General features: G+C 50.1%; 2 protein-coding genes across 2 annotated transcripts in view; one reads left to right on the plus strand and one right to left on the minus strand.

Moving 5' to 3' along the window:
- Positions 1–1,769: 1,769 nt before the first annotated feature.
- PDRG1 (p53 and DNA damage regulated 1) lies at positions 1,770–8,584 on the plus strand. The gene is made up of 5 exons (XM_029219269.1): positions 1,770–1,939; positions 3,755–3,830; positions 4,897–4,971; positions 6,926–7,006; positions 7,632–8,584. Exons 1-5 carry the CDS (start codon positions 1,853–1,855, stop codon positions 7,712–7,714), a joined length of 402 nt encoding a protein of 133 aa, XP_029075102.1. The 5' UTR covers positions 1,770–1,852; the 3' UTR covers positions 7,715–8,584.
- Positions 8,585–10,550: 1,966 nt separating this feature from the next.
- TTLL9 (tubulin tyrosine ligase like 9) overlaps positions 10,551–18,968 on the minus strand; it is a 45,828-nt gene continuing 37,410 nt past the window's right edge. The window contains exons 9-12 of the mRNA XM_029221884.1: positions 18,023–18,219; positions 15,841–15,954; positions 14,502–14,626; positions 10,551–10,627 (exon numbers count right to left, since the gene is read on the minus strand). Of these exons, the coding sequence (XP_029077717.1) occupies positions 10,551–10,627; positions 14,502–14,626; positions 15,841–15,954; positions 18,023–18,219 (513 nt within the window). The remainder of the gene's footprint in view (positions 10,628–14,501; positions 14,627–15,840; positions 15,955–18,022; positions 18,220–18,968) is intronic.

The raw sequence follows: 18,968 nt of genomic DNA on the forward strand, positions 1-18,968 counted from the left end.
CTCCATAGCACTTATCACCCACCACCTGACATATGATATAGTTGCTTGTTCACGTGTTTATTGCCTGTCTCTCCCACCAGACTGAAAGCTTTCTGAGGGCAAGGACCATGTCTGGTTTTGCTCACGGTGGAATCCCTATAACAGGGCCAGGGCAGTCAATAAATATTTGTGAAATAGATGATCCTGAAACATAAGTGATTCTGAAACAGGAGCCCTTCCAGGTCTGACTATCCCAAAGTCTTAGATATGACCTCCCTCCCCAACATTGCCAGTGGCCAGGGGTGCCCCCTGAGGGCCAGTCACAGCCAAGAAGCTGCCAATTTGGGAGACTTCCTCAACCCTTCCCCACCCGGGCCCATCTGCCAGGGGTCAGGGGTCAGCCTGGTCCAGCCCTCTTTGAGCCCCAAGATGGAGGAGACCCAGTCCTGGGGTCCAGGCCCCACAGATGTCTGGTGAGGCCTGTTTCTCCTTTGGCAAATGTTCCCCCTTCCTTCACAGGGCCTGCGTCTGCGTTTCTGAACCAGAAGGTGTTTACACAAAACATCCTGGGTTTGGCGACAAATTCACCCTCAATGAGGAATCCTTAATGAATCTCCTTCTTTCCCCATGCCAGGTGGCTGCAGGGAAAACTAGCTCTGCCTCTAGCAGTTGAAGGAAGTCAATGGCCAGGCAAAGACGGGGTGCTACTGCGACTCCTGGGGCCACGATTTAGGGGAGGGCCTTTTTTCAGGGTCCAGAGACAGCTGCGGTCTGGCTTGCTGTGTGACAGGGCATTGCCCTTTTCCCTGCCTTAGTCTGCAACTGTGAAGTGTGTAATAACCCATCCCCACAAAGGTTGCTGTGAAATTCAAGTAAGGCAAGGGTTGTGAAAGGTTACAGTGGCCAAAAGGAGAGAAATAAAAAGCTGGACTCAGGGAAACAGGAGGTCAGAGCTCTAGTACTGGGCCTGCTCTTGACTTTTTAAAGTCCTCACCACTCTCTCAACCTTGGTTTTTGCAGCTGTACAATGAGGTATTGGGCTTGAAGATCTCTAGGGAACCCTCTGGCTCTGAAGGGCCGCCACTTTCCACCTGCCTGCCTCGTCTTGGAGGTCTTCCCAGATCCCACAGCCCACACCAATTCACTTTCCAGCACTTACACAACTTTCTTCTGAGCTGGCACCTCATCGCTCACTGCCCATGGTTTTCCAGCCCCTTCCTTGGGTCTAGGTCAGCTATTCCGGACATTGGGCCTAACACAGGGGCTCAATGAACATGGGGGTCAAACTGAACTTAAAAAGATTCCTGCCTCCTTCCAACCCTGAGGAAAGACAATGAGGGGGAGTTTTATCCACTCTCATTTTATAAACTGGAACCTGAAGGTTAATATAAGTCACGCTGCCACATGGGCCTCCTTGGTGTTCCTCAGGCAGGGAGGGGAAGAATGATTTGATTTCTCCAAAGCACTATCACTGCCTGCCATAGTATATAATTATTTGTTTTGTCATTAATTGTCGATGTTTCCCGCTAGATGAAGTTGCACGAGGGCAGGGACGTTGTTTTGTTCACTGCTGCACCCTCAGCCCCTAAAACTGCCTGGCACAGAGGAGGGGCTCAAGAACTGTACGAAAGGGAGAGGTTGAAAGGTTTGTGCCTGCAGGGGGCGCTTCAGCCCCGCCCCCAAAGCTAGGCCCCGCCTCTCGCGTCCGCCCGCCGCGCGTGCATTGGAGCCTGCGCGCCACCGTTCTTTTTTCAATTGCGCATGCGCGCCGGAAGCCCTGTCAGATCGGCGAGTGCGCGGACCGAGCCGCAGCGGAGGTAGAGGGCAGGTGGATACCGATCGCGGCCGAGCCGAGTCGGAGCAGGTGAACACCATGCTGTCGCCCGAGGCGGAGCGGGTGCTTCGGTACCTCGTGGAGGTGGAGGAGCTCGCCGAGGAGGTGCTGGCGGACAAACGGCAGGTAGGAGGCCCGTCCGCGGGGCTGGGGCCCGGGTTTGGCCTGACGGCGAGCGCCTGGAGAGACGCGCGTGGTTCGGAACTGGCTCCAGCTCGGGCTCGCCGTGAGTTGACCTAGGCTTGTGGGCCAAGGGCTGTGACGACAGACTGGGCGGTTGTGAGATCACGTGGGTCAAATGCGTGGCACGGCACGGAGTGGGGACGTGGTAGGAGCGTGGGGCCCTGGCCATGGAGGGCCATGTGGACCTGCACAGGGAGTTTGGGTCTGGTTCTAATGGAAATGCCAAGGGTTTTAAGGGAGCTCGTGGTGGGAAAAGGTGCTCAACATCACTAATTATTAGGGAAATGGAATTCAAAACCACAATGAGATATCACCTCACACCAGTTGGAATGGCAATCATCAAAAAATCCACAAAAAATAAATGCTGGAGAGGGTGTGGAGAAAAGGGAACCCTCTTACACTGTTGGTGGGAGTGTAAACTGATAGAGCCACTATGGAGAACAGTATGGAGGTCCCTTAAAAAACTAAAAATAGAATTACCATACGACCCAGCAATCCCACTACCGGGCATATACCCTGAGAAAACCATAATTCAGAAAGTCACATGTACCCCAGTGTTCATTGCAGCTCTATTTACAATAGCCAGGTCATGGAAACAACCTAAATGTGTCCGTCGACAGATGACTGGATAAAGAAGATGTGAGATACATCCACATGTATAATGGAATATTACTCAGCCATAAAAAGGAATGAAATTGGGTCATTTGTAGAGATGTGGATGGACCTAGAGTCTATCATATTGGGTGAAGTAAGTCAGAAAGAGAAAAACAAATATCGTATATTAACACATATTTGTGGAATATAGAAAAATGGTACAGATGTACCTATTTGCAGAGACACAGATGTAGAGAATGGATGTGTGGACACGGGGGTGAAGGGGAGGGTGGGATGAATTGGGAGATTAGGTTTGACATAAATACACTATCGTGTGTAAAATAAATAGCTAGTGGGAGCCTGCTGTATAGCACAGGGAGCTCAGCTCGGTGCTCTGTGATGACCTAGATGGGTGGGATCGGGGATTGGGGACGGAGGTCCAAGAGGGAGGGGATATATGTATACATAATAGCTGATTCACTTCATCGTACAGGAGAAACTAACACAGCATTATAAAGCAATTATACTCCAAATAAATAAATAACAAAAAGTTTTAAAAAACAGTAACCTATGTGGTGGGCCCTGTTCCTGTCTACGTTTCTCAGAGAGGTGAAATCACATAGCTCATAGTGGACAGCAGGATTCACACCTGGGTATTCAGCTTCAGAGCCAGTGCTGTCAGGCAGTATGCTGTACTGCCTGCTCACTCCCTTTTTAGCTGTTGAGCTGTTACCACCATCTCAGTGCCAACACCTCTGCTGTTCTGATCTAATATTGTTGGGTTTTTCATGATACTAGGTCAGAATCAACTGGAGAAGCTTGTCCAGAGAGTGGTTTGCACTCTCCTAGTGATTCTGAAATGCCCTAAAGCTTGAGAACTAGTGCTTCAGTGGATAATAAAAAAAAAATTACCTATTTAGTCATTAAACGTTTCCCCAGCACCTCCTCTTGGGGGAAGACACCTGGACAAAGCATTGTTTTTAAGGAGCTGGAAGCTGAGTGGGGGAAGAAATACCTTCACACATCAGTCCATTTTAGGCAGGACATTGGAATTAACCTAGGAATGATGGCTTGTCTCTGTTAGGTTTTAATAGCCCTGGTCTGTTAGGAGTACAGGCTGGGGTAAGAAGTAGCTGAGTTCCTTCCTGCCCCTGTGCTTTTCAGATTGTGGACCTGGATACCAAAAGGAATCGGAACCGGGAGGGCCTAAGGGCCCTGCAGAAGGATCTCAGCCTCTCTGGTAAGCCTAGACCTCCTCGCTGCAGCCCAGGAGGCCTGTTCTGTTTTCCTTCTAAGGCCTTTGACTTGTCCCTGATAGAGACTGGGCAGGAGGCCACAGGCACGTAGCACAGCCCGTGGAGATGGGGGAGACGGCATTGCAGGTGTGACATAGGCTGTGGCTCAGGGCTTCAGCAGCTGCTCTGCTTTAGTTTCTCTATGATACTTCCTCATAACAGGTCGTTAGCGGCCAGCTTATCCGTGATGGCACTGGGAAAGTGCGGGGGGTATAAAAACCCCCAGCACGTGAAAATCGTGAATTGAAAATTCACAATGTGAAAATTGTGAGAAAGCTGAAGGAGGAATTGGACATGGGGTGGGTTTTGGAGAAGGGGACAGTGGCTCTTTAGATGAGGCCAAGTGGTTGTGACAGAGTAAGGAGCAGGGGAGGGGTGTGTGATGAGGCTGAAGAGGTGGGCAGAGGCCAGGCCATAATGAAGGGCCTTGGGGGCCAAGGGTTTAAAGTGCACCAGGAAGCCTAAAACCTTCCAGTTTCTTCTCGTCTCACCCGAGTAAAATCCGGAGTCCTGCAAGACCCCATGGAATTCAGACTTCCTTGAACTCTCCCACATCATCTCCTCTGCTCTCCTCCTTACTCATTGGCTCCACCCTCGCTGGTCTCCTTGCTGTTCCTAACGCCCCAGCACACTACTCATCTTTGCTGTTCCTGGTTCCTCTGCCTGGCTTGCTTTTTCCCCAGGTGTCTGCAGGGCTTACACCCTCACTTTCTTTGGGTCTTTGCCCAAATGGCACATAATCAGTGAGGCCTTAGCCGACTGCCTGGTATAAATGACAAACTCCTCCCCTACTTTGGCATTCTCCATCTCTCTTACCCTGCTTTAGTTTTCTCTACGATACTCTTCAGGGTCTGACAAATCATATCTTTGTTTATTATCTTTTTTGTTTATTCCCTCTCCTCCACTGTAATGTAAGCTATGAGGGCAGGAACTTTGTCCTATTCTGCTGTGTTCTAAAACAATGCCTGGCATAAAAATATTTGTTGAAGGAATGACTGTTTGCCATTTCAGAAGACGTGATGGTTTGCTTTGGGAACATGTTTATCAGGATGCCTCACCATGAGACGAAGGAAATGATTGAGAAAGGTAAGGCCTCCTGGGCAGGGGTCAGGAACAGGTTCCCCCGCACCCCCCAGCCTTGGTCTTAACCGAGAACCGAGAGTCAGGCTTTCTTTGGGCAGCAGCTTGATGAGAGGCGGCTGTGTGCATGTTAATCCGTGCTCTGCCACTGAGTTATTTCCTCATCTCTAAAAGGGGGACACTTCTACGTAGCACAGTTGTGAAGTTGAGATAAAACAGGACACGTGCCTAGCGCAGTGCTTGTTTATCAGTGAGGAATGAGTTAGACTGCAAATAACAGGAATCCAACAAATTGAGGGTTAAGGAAATAGAGTTCTGTTTTTCTTATGTAAGAAGTTGTCCAGAGATGGGCAGTACAGGACTGGCACAGCTGTTCAGCAGTGTCACCTTAACATGTTCTCATGGTTATTGTGTCATCATTGAAGGTCTCATGTTTGAGTGCCAGGCTGGAGAAAAGGCAGAGGGTTTTCTCCATATATGTATGGCCTTGCCTTCTATTTTGAAAATAAGACCGTCCGCCTCAGGGACTTCTGCTGATCCCTCATTTGCCAGATTTAAGGCACATGCCCACACATAGCTGCCAGCGAGCCTGGCAGAGGAGCTCTTATTTTTCACATCCCCTGCAGTAGCAAGTGGGTTGAAATGGACGTTTGGGAAGAGTGAACCTCTAGGGTCTGCCACAGCCTGGATACACAACATGTGTTACTCAAATCTCACAACTACGTTCCTGGAGGCTCTTTGGAGGAGCATCATAAAGGCAAAAGGTCAGGCTACAAATGGGTCCTTGGCTGGGAAAAGGTCAAGTTATGCATGTTTTCTCTTCTGTACCCCTGAAAACATGTGGGCCAGGAGGACCAACAAGGTTGCCTCTGTCCCTGAAAACAGGGTATCTCTATCCCTATTGAAACTGAAATTTTAGCAAAGGAAACTAGGTCAGCTTGGAGGAGAAGCTTCCGACTGTCTTGTTGAAAAACATACACTAATATCCTGGTTATAAAATTAAGAATTGTCATTGCACTTGGGTGGAGGCTGGAGGCCACTCAGACTAAGCTTCCGCGGGGCATCGCCTGCCTGGGTTCAGGATCCTCAGCTCTCTTAGCCCACAAGTGTGGTCTTGTCACCGACATAGAGAAGTTCTGTGACATCATCACCTCTGGTTCTCAGGGATGGACACAGGCTAAACAAGCTTGTGTGAGACTGTGGTTCCTCATTTACAGTGAGAACCAGAACCACTGCCCAGGCCAGAGGCTCGGCTCGTTGGGGCGTTCACCCATCAGAAAGAATGGAAGTCTGTGAGGAAGACAGGAATGTCACTCACGAGTGGATGAAAACAGAACTGGGGGAGTTGGTTGGGTGGCACCAGTCAGTTGCAGTACTCACGGCGCACCTGCCTTTGGGTGCAGCCCGTCCTGTAAGACACCGTCCTGTAAGACAGCCTTGTCTTCACAGCCGTGAATTAGGTCAAGCGTGAGCACTAGGCTGCATGTTGACTGTTCACGTATCAGTTACCACAATCCTGCCTTTGTGAAAACCCCTGACCTTGATGAATGTGGGTTTGTGAAATTCCTCAGCCACCTATTTACCATCCATCTTAGGGTAGGCTGGGTCTAGGTTCTTTTTGTCCTTACATTTGAATTTTCCATAATCTCACTGTGGGAGGGTGACCTAAAATCCTGGCGTTGCCTTCCCCATCCACTGGCCAGGGTACTCTGCGTAATGAAAGCAGTTGGGTGAACTGTGAGTCAGGGGGCTGGTGTGCTTAGCCCTGTTTTGGGCTCACTCGGGGGTCGCGGCAGGTCATGTCCCTTCTCTAGCCTTTAGTTTCTTCCTCAGCTGGTCTCCGAAGTCGTCTTCTCTTTCCCACATGCTGAGACCCCTTGCTCTCAAGGGGGCTGGGGAGAGGCTGGCATCCTCAGATCTGTAGTATAACCTCATCTTGTTTGTCCATCTCATTTTTCAGATCAGGAACATCTGGATAAAGAAATGGAGAGGCTCCGGAAACAACTTAAAGTGAAGGTCAATCGCCTGTTTGAGGCCCAAGGTATTGGCCTGGGGGCTGGGGGTGGGGCTGGAAACCAGGAGGGGAGACAACCATCGACACGGACTTTGAAGGCAGGGGTGGGAAGCCCCTCCAGGTGGGCGGTGACCCGGGCAGCGGGTGAGTGGCACTGAAGCTGTGGGCAGTGGGCAGGGTTGTCTCGAGCCGCCCAGAGATGGAATGGACGGGAAGTTTGTGGGATCTTATTCCTGTCACAAGTTGTTTTCAGGCACCAGGAATGGCCTGGGATATCTCACATTCATGCCAGGACATGGTGTCGGGACTGGGATAGCTCTGACTAAGGGTCAGAAGGCCTCAGTCAGGTGGTCCAGGTTAGAGCTGAATTTCTAGGTAAACCAAACCACTCCAGATTGGTCACAGTCTGGTGCAAATCTGGAGGTTTCTAGACAGCAGTCATGACTCTGCAGGTTCTTGGTGACTCAGGAGCAGGTGTCGATGCGCATTGTTCAGTGCATTGCAGAATTTGAGGTCCATTTCTGTCAGACCTCAAGGCCAAGTGTTTGGCAGCATGAATGCAGCGTAAGCCCCTTTCCCAGGCCTGACTCCAGGGCCAGCAGGTTGGACAGCAGGACCCCCGACTCGCTGATGAATTGTCTTCTCTTCCTAGGCAAACCGGAGCTGAAGGGTTTTAACCTGAACCCTCTCAACGAGGATGAGCTTAAAGCTCTCAAGGTCATCTTGAAAGGATGAAATTTAAGAACCAAAGTGGGGGACCTAAGACCAGCATCCCCCCTGGGATCATGGAGGACCTAGAACTCTCCAGCCTTGACACCTGCAAGGACAGGATCTACTCTGCAAGGGGACAGTTGTGAGGAATCTGGCCATAGCCCTTGTACGAAGCTTCTTTGTCTGTAGCACTTGGCTATTTTGTGACGGCAGGAGGGAACCCTCAGCCTGCCAGTATCTGCCGGGCCTGACCACTGGGGCTGGGTGGACACAAGGCCCATTGACAGGCCCTGGCAGCCACCAGGAGGTGGGAGGGGGCAGCGCTTGTGGGGGTGTGAGAATGACTGCAACAGGCACTTCTCAACAATGGCCTGCTATTGAAAGGGGCCCCGGGCAGGGGGAAGAGTGGGAGCTTCATTCCAGCATTCCTCTCAGAAGGAGAGAGAGGCATTTTCAAGCAGTGTGTGTAACGGAATTGGAATAAAGCAGGAGGCTCAGAGGAGGCTCCTGTCCTGAATGAAGGACAGAATCTTGGTGCTTCATGGTCCGCCATAGGCAGACACACAGTCCCCCTGCACTGCCTCCATTTGGGCCCATCTTCCTGCTTGCCCCCAGGACAGAGCCCAGAGCAGGTGCTGCTTATCAGCCTGCTGCGGCTGCTCTGGAGTCAGGAAGGCCTTGCAGAGTCCTGCACCAGAGGTGGGTGAGGGGCCACGTCTCACTGTGCTGCACTTGTGCAGGGTGCGCCTCCACCGGCTCTGAAAGCAGGGCCCGGGCCAGTGCTGCTCGGAGTTCCCATCTGCCCTCAGGGTCTGCGATCCTGATGGGAATGTGCCGTGAGGGGTGTCTTTCGTGTGTCTCGAGGGCTCAATAAATGTTACCTATGTGAATGAATAGCAGCTTCTAGTCTTCACCTCATTCAGTCCTTAATTGCCACTCCTTTAGGATACCATCTATGAAGGGGCAGTGGTTCCTCCTTGAATTGATGTCAGGATTAGATAGGCAGTAACAGCAGAAGGTGGCAGGATGGAGAGGGCACTCCATTTGGTTCCAACCAAGTTATATGGGGAATCAAGCTGGCATGGCCAGATCCTGTGTTTTCTTCAAGATAATCTAGAAATTTAGATTTTTAGGTTGAATCCTCTGTTCTTTAAATACTGCTAATTCAGAAAATTTTTTACAACTTGGGTGTCGGCCAACAAAACACTTAACATAGGTCGAATTTGGCCCAGACCTATGCTTTTGCATCCTCTTGAGTTTTCTTAGTAGAATTTGCTGGGTTTTCCCCATAATGGCCCTAAGAAGTAGGGAGGTGGAATTGGAAACTAAATGTCTGTCCACAGTAGATTAAAGAAATTGATAACTCCAAACAGTGCAATACTATACAGCTGTAATCAAGAATGAAGAAGCTCTGAGCACTGATTTGAAACAAGCTCCAAGATACATTAAAGTGAGAAGTAAGGACAGGTGTCTAATCTCATAATTTGTGTGCAAACAATTATGTGGTTCCTTTGGAATAGAAACTGCATGGTGGGGCACAGGGTGCAAGGGAAGGACATGTTGCTGTTGTATATTTGAAAATGGGGAGTTGTGGCGTTCACTTTGGTTGATGCTGTCTCGTATGACTGCCTGGCTCACAGTTGGTCTGTCTGAACATTGCCACTGCCTGTCTAGCTGAGGGTGGATGCTAGGCCAAAGAAGAGCCAATCAGATTCTTTCTCCTGGAAAGATGTGGAATCCATGCCTGGGGTTGTCTGGGCTTGCCCCAGTCCCAGGGATGAGGGAAGTCCCCACACTCTGGAGGCAGGAGGCCCGGAATGGCCTGGCTTCAGGGGCTTCCCAAGGCAGGCTGATTCACTTAGATTTCCCAGTATTTTCCTTTCAAAAGCCCTCCCCACTTCTCCCCTTTCTTTCCTTCCACAGTCAGATTCTTGCAGCCAAAAGAACTGTCCTGAAGAGGGGAGAGTGATAGAGGGAGCTGACTAGGGTCCTTAGTAGGTTGCCCTGGAGCAATTAGCCACCAGCCCACTCTTGCTGCAACTTCTCTTCAACCTAGAGGAGGCGTAGGAATGTGGAAAATGCAGACATTCTTACTTGTGCCCAACTCCCCAAGCCATCTCTGCCTGCCAGCCCAAGGCTTTCTGGTCTAAAAAGCTCAGCTCCCAACCTCAAACAGGAAGGCTCAGAGAAGCACCTAGGTCACCCATCTGACTTCGATAAGTGCACCTTTGCAGAGACTGTCTCTAAGTAGCTCTGCCTTCCTGATCCTTACCTTGTCCGTGGGTTCCCTGACACGCAGTCAGGGTATTGTAAGGACGGCAAGATGTATATAAGGCTCAGGCCTTCCCCAGACCCCCAGTAAACACACAATCTAGTAACTGCTTGCTTTGCAAACACAGCTTAAGTTCCATAAACCCTGAACCCTTGCTCCTGGAGGATCTTTTCAACACTGATCCCCCCACCCCCCGCGGGGAGACATCAAAGGGTCAAAGCCAGGAAGATTTGGTTGCAGCCAACAGCATCCCCTGAGCCAAGCCTGGAGCCCGAATAAAGACTGTGATCCTTTATTAGATGTAATCTCTGGGGTAGCAGAACTTGCTGCATTTGTCCTCTTCGGGCCTGACCGCCAAGCCAGCTGATCTGTCAAGGTTAAAGTCTATCCAGTCCTGGGGATTGGCTCTCTCCTGGTGCAGAGATGCCCAGGGTAGGGTAGGGGTGCCAGGCTAGCAAAGCAGCTGCCAGGCCGGAGGGAGGGGGAGGGAGGGAGGTGAGTTCTCTGAGGTGCTGCTGTGCTGGAAACTGGGAGCAGGGAGAGAACTGGTGTGGCACCTCCCCTGGTCGCTCTCCTCTGTGCTGGGGATTAGTTGGGAGTTTTCTTCTGGCCTTGAAGGGAGCGGAACAGCTGCCTCAGCTGTTTTTTCCGATCATTGACGCAGCCTGGAAGGGAAGTGGAGTGTTGCCTGGGATGGGCTGTCCCAAGTAGAGGGGGATTTAGGGGGAGTGGAGGGGCCTGTGCTCCCACTACCTGTGGGAAGAGGGGATAGCAGGAGCCATGCAACCACGGATGGCCTATGGTTTGCATCCTGGCTCCTCTCCTGCCTGTCATGGCCCTTAGGCAGGTCATTTACCTCTTTGAGCATCCGCTTTCTCGTCTGTAAACCAGGATACCTGCTTTATGGGGTGAATGTAAGGATCATCAAAAGAAGGTAATATTCACTGGGGGCTTACCTCAAATCAGGGGCTGCTTCAGGTCCAGAATGTGGACTGACTTGTTGAACTTTCACGGGAATAACGTGTACAAGAGAAAACTGAGGCTCAGAGAGGTTAAGTAGTTTACTCCAAATCACACAATAAGTAGCAGGACTGAGGGCTGAACCCAGGCTATCAAGCTCCAGAGGCCCAGCCCTTAACCACCACCCCACATTGCCTTACCTTCTGGCTTTGCTCTGAAAATGCACTTAAAGCTAGCACAGTGCCTGGTACCTAATTGGTTAAATGTTAGTTTCTTCCCTTATCCAACCCCATGTGTCAGGCACTTTCATCCAAGAGATGGCTCTTCCCCGCAGGTGGCCCCTACTCTCATGAAAATGTGTCCCAGGCAGTCCTGACATGACCCCCCTTCTCTGAGCATGTTCACAGTGTTCCCTCCCTTTTGCGCTCAGAGCTGATCCTTGAGGCAACTCCGTGGTCATTTGATCTTGGGCCAGGCACACTGATGGCACTCACGAATGGTGGCTGGCTGACTGAATCCCCATGGGGACAACTACTGACCTGCAGGTGTCTGCCATCTTCTCAGCACCCCAGAGCCCCATCCCTGCCTCCTAGGCACTCACCAGCCATCAAGGCTTCACTGAGCCAAGAGTCCACTGAATGCATCCTCAGGGTTTTCCAAAGTGAGTTCCATGGAACCTTAGCTTTAACTGTAATTGACTTATTCATAATTCTCAAACCTTTGTGTCCAGTGCAAATCTCTTCTTGGAGTTCTAGACTCATCTCTGAGTTATCTGTTTATCTTTTCACCAGTCTCAACACATCCCTAACTCATTTCATCAGTACTCTTCCACCCCCAGCCAGCTCCTCCTGTATTCAAAACCACCCACCCAGACACTCAACTGGAGACTTCTGAAGCACTGGCTCTCAACCTAAGCTGTGCTTTAGACTTATCTGGGAGCTTTGAAAAATACTGACGTCCAAAGATATTTATCTCCAACAGGCATCTGTATTTTTTTTTTTTGGCATCAGTATTTTTTAATTCTCTCGCATTATTCCGATGTTCAGCCAAGGTGGAGAACCACTGTTCTGAATCTTTGCTACTCAAACAGGGTCCAGGAACCAGCAGCATTGATATCTGAGGTGGATTGTTAGCAAAGGCGGCTGCAATGATCCTCCCAGGCCTATATGCACCTCTCTGCAAAGTGTGCCGCTCCTCCCAACAAGAAGTTGAGTCTGTCTCCTTGTCCCCAGAATCTGGGCTGGACTGGCTTTGGCTAATGGATTGTGGTGGAATGACATTGTGGGATTTCTGAGCCTAGGCCTCAAAAGGCTTCGCTACATCTTCTCTCGCCCTCTTGGAGCCCTGAGACTACCATCTGAAGAACCTGGGGCAGGGCTGCTGGAGGATGAGTGGCCACCTGGAAAGAGAGGCTGCTGACAGTCAGTCTCAAGCACCACACATGTGAATGAGGCTATTCTAGACCATCACGTCTCAGCAAATCTGCTAGGTGCCTGCAGCCCTGTGAGAGACCCCGGGCGACACCTGAAGAGTCATAAGCAAATAAGATAGTTGTTTTAAGCTGCGAGGTTTTAGGAGGGTTTGTTACACAACAGTAGCTTGTTAGGTATGCAGGCTCTTAGCCCCCTGCTCCAGACCTACTGAGTCATAACTGCATTTTTAACAAGATTCCCAGGTGATTGCACAACTTGAAAGCATTGTATAGTCATCCTCCAACAACACCATGGGCAGGTACTAGGGGTCTGCTGTGGGAAAACCATTCACAAACCTTCTCTCCCTTGCTTTCCTGAAGGCAAACTACTTGACTTCCCAGGCTTCCTTGCGGCTGAGGTGCCATGTGACCCAGCTCTAGTGGGTGGGAAGTCAGCAGAGGTTGCTGGGAGGGCTTCCCTTTTGGAATAAAGAGTCAAAGCTTGAAAGAAAGGCTTTGGCCCTTGGGCCTTCCTGTCTCTTCCTGCCTGAGACAAGGACACGGTGTCTGGAGTTGGAGCAGCCATTTTGTAGCCATGAGGCAACAAGCATGAGCATCAAGGCAACATGCTGAGAGTGGCAAAGCAGAAAGAGGAAAGAGCTGGGTCCTTGTGCAGCTGTTGTGTACGGCCTACCCCATGACTTCCTGTGGCTTAAGATAAATCAGTTCCTATCTGTATAACTATTAGTTGGCTTGTTAGTGTTTGCAGCCGAACCCAATCTAAAGGATACTTAAAACTTCTTTTCATCAAAAAAGAGGAAAAAAATGCCACAAACAAAATTTAAAAAGCAAAATGACAAACTCAGGAAAATGTTTACAATAAGTTTGACAGAGGGATGATATCCTCAATATATTAATATCCAAGGCCTTTACAAATTTAGAAAAATGTAAGCCCATTGAAAAATAGAGTATGGACAGCTTACAAAAGAAGAAATGCAAATTTAAAATCTGAAACCCCACCCATAATCAATGGAATGCACAGAAAACAAGTCAATATTTTTACCTATGAAGTTGGCAAAGGTTTTTTGTTGTTTTAAATTCAGAACTGGCAAATTTGTGTAATATTTCTAAGAAAGCAATTTGACTGTAATAAGTCCATTCTTTTGACCCAGTAATTCTATTCCTAGGAATCTGTCCTAACGAAACAGCCAGAGTTTCAGCTGAGCTTTATGTGAGAGGATGTTCTCACAGGATTATTTATAAAAGTGAGAAACTGGAATCATGCCAAATGCTCGATTATATGAAATTGATTTCATAAATTTGGGGATGTTTTACAGCCATATGGTAATTTTGGTTTTAATTGTGCTAAGGGACAAGCACTAGCAGCCAAGCATTCGGGTTTTGGAGTCACAGACAGATCAGGGTTCAGGTCCCTGCTCACCACTTACAACCAAGCCCATCAGCAAATGATGTAACATCTGGAGGCCATTTCCTCATCTGTAAAAGAATAAAAGCTGCCTAAAAATTAAATGAGATAACGTATGTAAAATAGGTAGTCTGGACCTGGCCATACAATGTTTCCAAAAGAGAAGCTCTTATTATTGAATGAGATGAAAAACGCTACATGGGAAATTAGACTCAAAGCTCCAGCCCAATGCCAATTTTGTAAAAGAAAAAGCATGAATATATGCATTTTTGAAAAACTGGATGGAAATACACCAGACTGTTAAAGATGGTTACGTCTGGATGGGTTTTTTTTTCATTTTCTTCTTTAATTTTCAAATATTCTACAATGAGTATGAATAATTTTTATAGTCAGGGAAATTTTTCACTTTTGAAAAACAAAATTTAAAGTCAAGCCCCGAAGTCCTTAATTTGTCTTAACAACATATCATGCTTTTTGTTTGGGTGCCACTTAGGCCTTTTGAAATCCACCTCGTGACAGATTAATAATATCTCTCACTACGACATATATTAAGACAGAAACTATTTAATCTCTGTTTTACAGATGAGGAACAGAGAGGTAAGTCCCTTGCCCAAGGTCACACAGCTGGTAAATTGTAGATCAAATTAAAACAGTCTAACCACTGTGGCAAGCTGCCTCTTAGACTACTTGGCACCTCCCATGGCTCATCCCTGGTGCCCACTCCCCACCTGGCCCCGCATACCAAGGTGCGTGTTGGTCACAAAGTTCCCCAGCCCTGACAGGTCATGAGCCCCGTCTTCTCTGCTGACAGGGCCATCGTTCCACATGAGGTCGAAGCCTCCCACTCGCTTCTCCCTTCCCGTGAGTCTGGACAGGCAGGAGACAAAAAGGGTTAATGAAGGTGCACCTGGTGGGGCCCTAAGACTCAAGCTAGGTCCCTGACTGTTCCCTGCACCCGACTGGTGCCCACCCTGTCAGAGTACCTTCTTTTGTCCATCCATTCACTGGCCGTTTCCCAGGCGCCCACACAGCCCTCAGAGGGGTCATCCCCCATTTGTCCCCAGGCTTCCACACTTGCCCCCAGTAACATGCGCCTATTCGTGCTTTCTGGTTTAAAGTCTGCTGTTCTTCCCAGACCACAGACTCCATGAAGTCAGGGACTAGGCCTGTCGTGTCCTTTATTGTGTCCCCAGTGTGTGGCACAAGGCCTAGCATATAGTAGGGGCTCAAATGTTTGTTGAATGAATAAGTGATGGTGGATATAGTGGACACCTGAGGTTCTGCCTGCTCAGCATACATTTCACCATTTTTTAGCCTGTGGGTACCTGGGTTTTTCTTCGGAAAACCATGCCTCCCTCTCTCACTCTCATGGCTCAGGTGGGGTTAACCCCACCCCCTGGGAGGTGGGCACAATACCTAGGCCAATCAGAGTCACAGTGATTGGTTCCGGGATGGGCATGCGACTCAATCCCCACCAATGAGCAATGAGAGTCAGCCCTCAAACTTTTGCCAGAATAATTGGGGAAAAGTTAATACGGAGGAAAGAGATGAGAGAGAGGGAAGTGAGAGCAGACAAACCAGCCATCACTGCCTGAGCCATTCCTGAAGTCAAACCCTGGATCTTTCTATTATATACACATCATTATATCAGTAAATAGCCTCTTACTGAGCACTTTCTGTGAGTTACACACTTTATAATAAATTATCTTGGTAAATTAATCTAACAAACCTGAGAGGTAGAAAGATATGAAATCTCCCATTTTACAGATGAGAAAACTGAGGCTCAGAGAGGTGAAGTGAGTGGTTCAGGGTCACACAGTCAGGAAATATTGAGGAAATCCTGCTGGACCAAATCTCAGAAAGCTGTCGTTGGCCTGCTCTGCTGGGACAGGGCTGAGTCCCTGGGCCAGGATCTGACCCTGTGTGCACATTGCAGTCTCTCCATCTGTAGAATGCTGGGGCGGGGTGGACACAGCCATCTCTGAGGGCCTCTCAAGTCCCAAGGTTCTGAGTTCTCTATCTTCCGTGGGAACCCTGATGGTCAGGTACAGGGATGCATGAGCAAGGTTGCTCTCCCTCACCTGGCCTCCATGTCCACGATGTGCAGGGTGTCTTCCAGGAGGCAGGTCTTGAGCTCATAGTCCTCCTGGCTGCTGGCCGTCAGTGATGGGGATGCATTGACCTCCAGGAGCCACCTGCGGAGGGAAGGGAGTAGAGAATCTTAAGTGTACCTGGTCCCTGAGGCCCCTGGAATTTCACTGAGAGGCTAGATAGGGTGCCTGGGTCTCACCCTCAATTCAACCAGGGCTGCTCTCGCCACATTTCCATTTGAAGAAAGCGTTCAGGGGCTAAAACTTTCTTTTATTAATTAAATTAATTAATTAATTGATTGATTTTTGGCTGCATTGGGTCTTCGTTGCTGCGCGCAGGCTTTCTCTAGTTGCAGCGAGCGGGAGCTACTTTTTGTTGCGGTGCGCAGGCTTCTCATTGCGGTGGCCTCTCTCGTTGTGGAGCACGGTCTCTAGGCGCGCGAGCTTCAGTAGTTGTGGCACGCGGGCTCAGTAGTTGTGGCTCGCGGGCTCTAGAGCGCAGGCCCAGTAGTTGTGGCACACGGGCTTAGCTGTTCCGCGGCATGTGGGATCTTCCCGTACCAGGGCTCAAACCCGTGTCGCCTGCATTGGCAGGCGGATTCTTAACCACTGCGCCACCAGGGAAGCACAAAACTTTTGAATACAACTGTCACAAACTTGGGCAGTTCCCACAGGGTCCAGCTGGTGACTTATATGAAGCAAGTTGGTGGGGGTAAGAATGATTTTGCTGCCCTCACGCTTGTTATCACTTTTCCTTCTTTCAAAAGAGCTGTGAGTACAAGAAAAACTCCTTTCCTAGTGAAACTTTGCCCATAAATGGTAACCAGCCTGACACATCAGGGGGTGGGGAGTAGCAGGGAGGGGTAGGGACTGTGGTGAGCCGGAAAGAGCATTCCATGTCTAAAGGGGTGGCTATGGAGGCTCTAGGAGAGCGTTGCCCTGTGAAAATGTGAACCCAGAATTGCAAGATCCTCTGACTCTTCCAGAAAAGCCAAAAAATCCAGGTTTTTGTGTAAACGTCTTCCAGTTATTGGAGACTGTCAATGAAAATCAACCAAATGCAAAAACATCGGGAAGGCCAAACTCAAAGTGTCCTCAGGCCAGAAGCAGCCCAAGGGCCGCCAGCCTGCAGCCGCTTGTTTTGTGCAACCCTGTCATTTTACAGACAGGAATCTGGGGCACAGAGAGGGCAGGGCTCACCCAGCAGGTCAGTGGGAGACTAGGGCCCCCTTTCCACTATCTCCTGCCTCCTGCCAAGCTTGTTTCCCCTTTCAGTGTCCACTTTAATGCCCATAGCACATCTTGCATCCCTGGGGGCAAGGGAGAGAGACCCGCTGGTGCCCGGCCCCTGTTTCTCTTGAACTTGGGCCCGACTTAGGTCTTGCTCTAGGGCTCCTACTCCTAGCTCAGAAAGCCCCTCAACAGCTATACAGTGACCCTGGGGAGGGGGTTGGGTCCAGGAACCTCAGTGCTGTGGGAGCAGCTCAGCCCAGGAACATGGACCCTGGGCCTGGCCCGGCCCTTGACTTACTGCGTGACCTCAAGCTGCCTCAACAACCCCACTGGGCTTCTGTGCCCTGCTGTATCACGTAAGGGCCATCACTGTGTTCCCTGATAGCTCAGGTTTGTTCTGCTCATCAGCTCAGCCTCCTCGTGGGCACTGGGAGGGCACAAGATTCTTAGCAGGGATCGACATGGTACCAGTACTTCCTTACATGGCACTTTGCATCCTCAAAGCACCAGGGCTAACAGAGGCGAAGCTTCTTGCCTGATAGGAGGGGAGGATCGCTGACTCAGCAGATGCTCAGGAAAGGCCTCAGTGCCAGGCATGGGGCTCAGTACCTCACTTCCTCCTCATAACAATCTTACAGGCAGAGTGACCGTTTTATTTTATTTTTTAATCTTTTTTGGCCGCACTGCGCGGCATGCAGGATCTTAGCTCCCCGACCAGAGATCGAACCCGTGCCCCCTGCAGTGGAAGCGCAGAGTCTTAACTGCTGGACCGCCAGGGAAGTCCCACAGTGACCATTTTATAGACAGGAAAGCTGAGGCACAGAAAAAGAAAGTGTGCCCCACTGGGAAGTGGCAGAGCTGAGCTCAAACCGGGCAGTCTGTGTGCAGAGTGTGTAAAACATCCCTCCAGGCTCTCCGGGCCGCGAGCCCATCCACTTACGGCTTGAGGTCCTGGTCTATGAGGATGTCGTAGCCGTACAGCTCGAAGCAGTGCTTGTCGCTGATGATCGCCTTCTGCACGCTCTGCAGGCTTCTGATGAAGATGTTGTCCATGTCACTGAAGAGCGTCTCCACTGCCTTGGGCCCATGCTTGGATGCCAGATACTGCCGGAAGCGCTGCAGCATCCACTTGCAGCCCTGGGACCCCGCCGCCGGGTTGGGAGAGGGAGCCTCGGTCAACCCGGACCTGGCCCGTCCAGACCATCATTTACCATCAGCACAGCCCCTAGGCTTGGACGAGAGGGGCCCAGCCCTGAGTCCTGTGATTAGGAGAACCCCAAGTGTGTCCCTCCTTGAGGGGCAAAGATTCTACACGCCCAAGAGCCTGTGCCTCTCTTCCTAGAGCACAGCCTGCTATCCACCACCCCAGAAGTCCCTGACCAAATGCCCTGCGCCAGCTTCCTCCCTGGGTCTGCCCTTATGCAGACAGACTGCCCTGACCATGTGTGCACCCCAAGGCCCAGGGAGTCACCAACAGCTTGCTGTTTTGGGTGTGTGTGTGTGTGTGTTTGAAGGAAACCCCTCGGGGTGATGGGGAGCTGGGGACCATCTCTTCCTGGGCTCTTCTGTTCTGGCTTTTAACTCTGAGAAGTCTGAGTGTTCTAAATATGAACCTGGCCTTGCAGGTTATTAGATAGATAGATGATAGATGACAGATAGATGATAGATGATAGGAGTATATCTGTCAAGGTAGGGGGATACAACACATTTTTTTAAAGGGTGTGTTCGTTTGATTTGTAACTCTTAAATATTTGGACACATGATGTGTGGGCCTCCATTTGTACTCTTGCCCTGGGCCCTGCAAACGGGAAGGGTGATCTGAACTCTCTTGGGCTCCTTGGCATCCCTCCTCCTCCCCCCAGTGCAGTCCCAGAGGCCATACCCGG

The sequence above is a fragment of the Monodon monoceros genome, unplaced genomic scaffold (genome assembly GCF_005190385.1).
Source record: "Monodon monoceros isolate NGI ecotype Baffin Bay Population unplaced genomic scaffold, NGI_Narwhal_1 Super_Scaffold_13, whole genome shotgun sequence".
NCBI lineage: Eukaryota > Metazoa > Chordata > Mammalia > Artiodactyla > Monodontidae > Monodon > Monodon monoceros.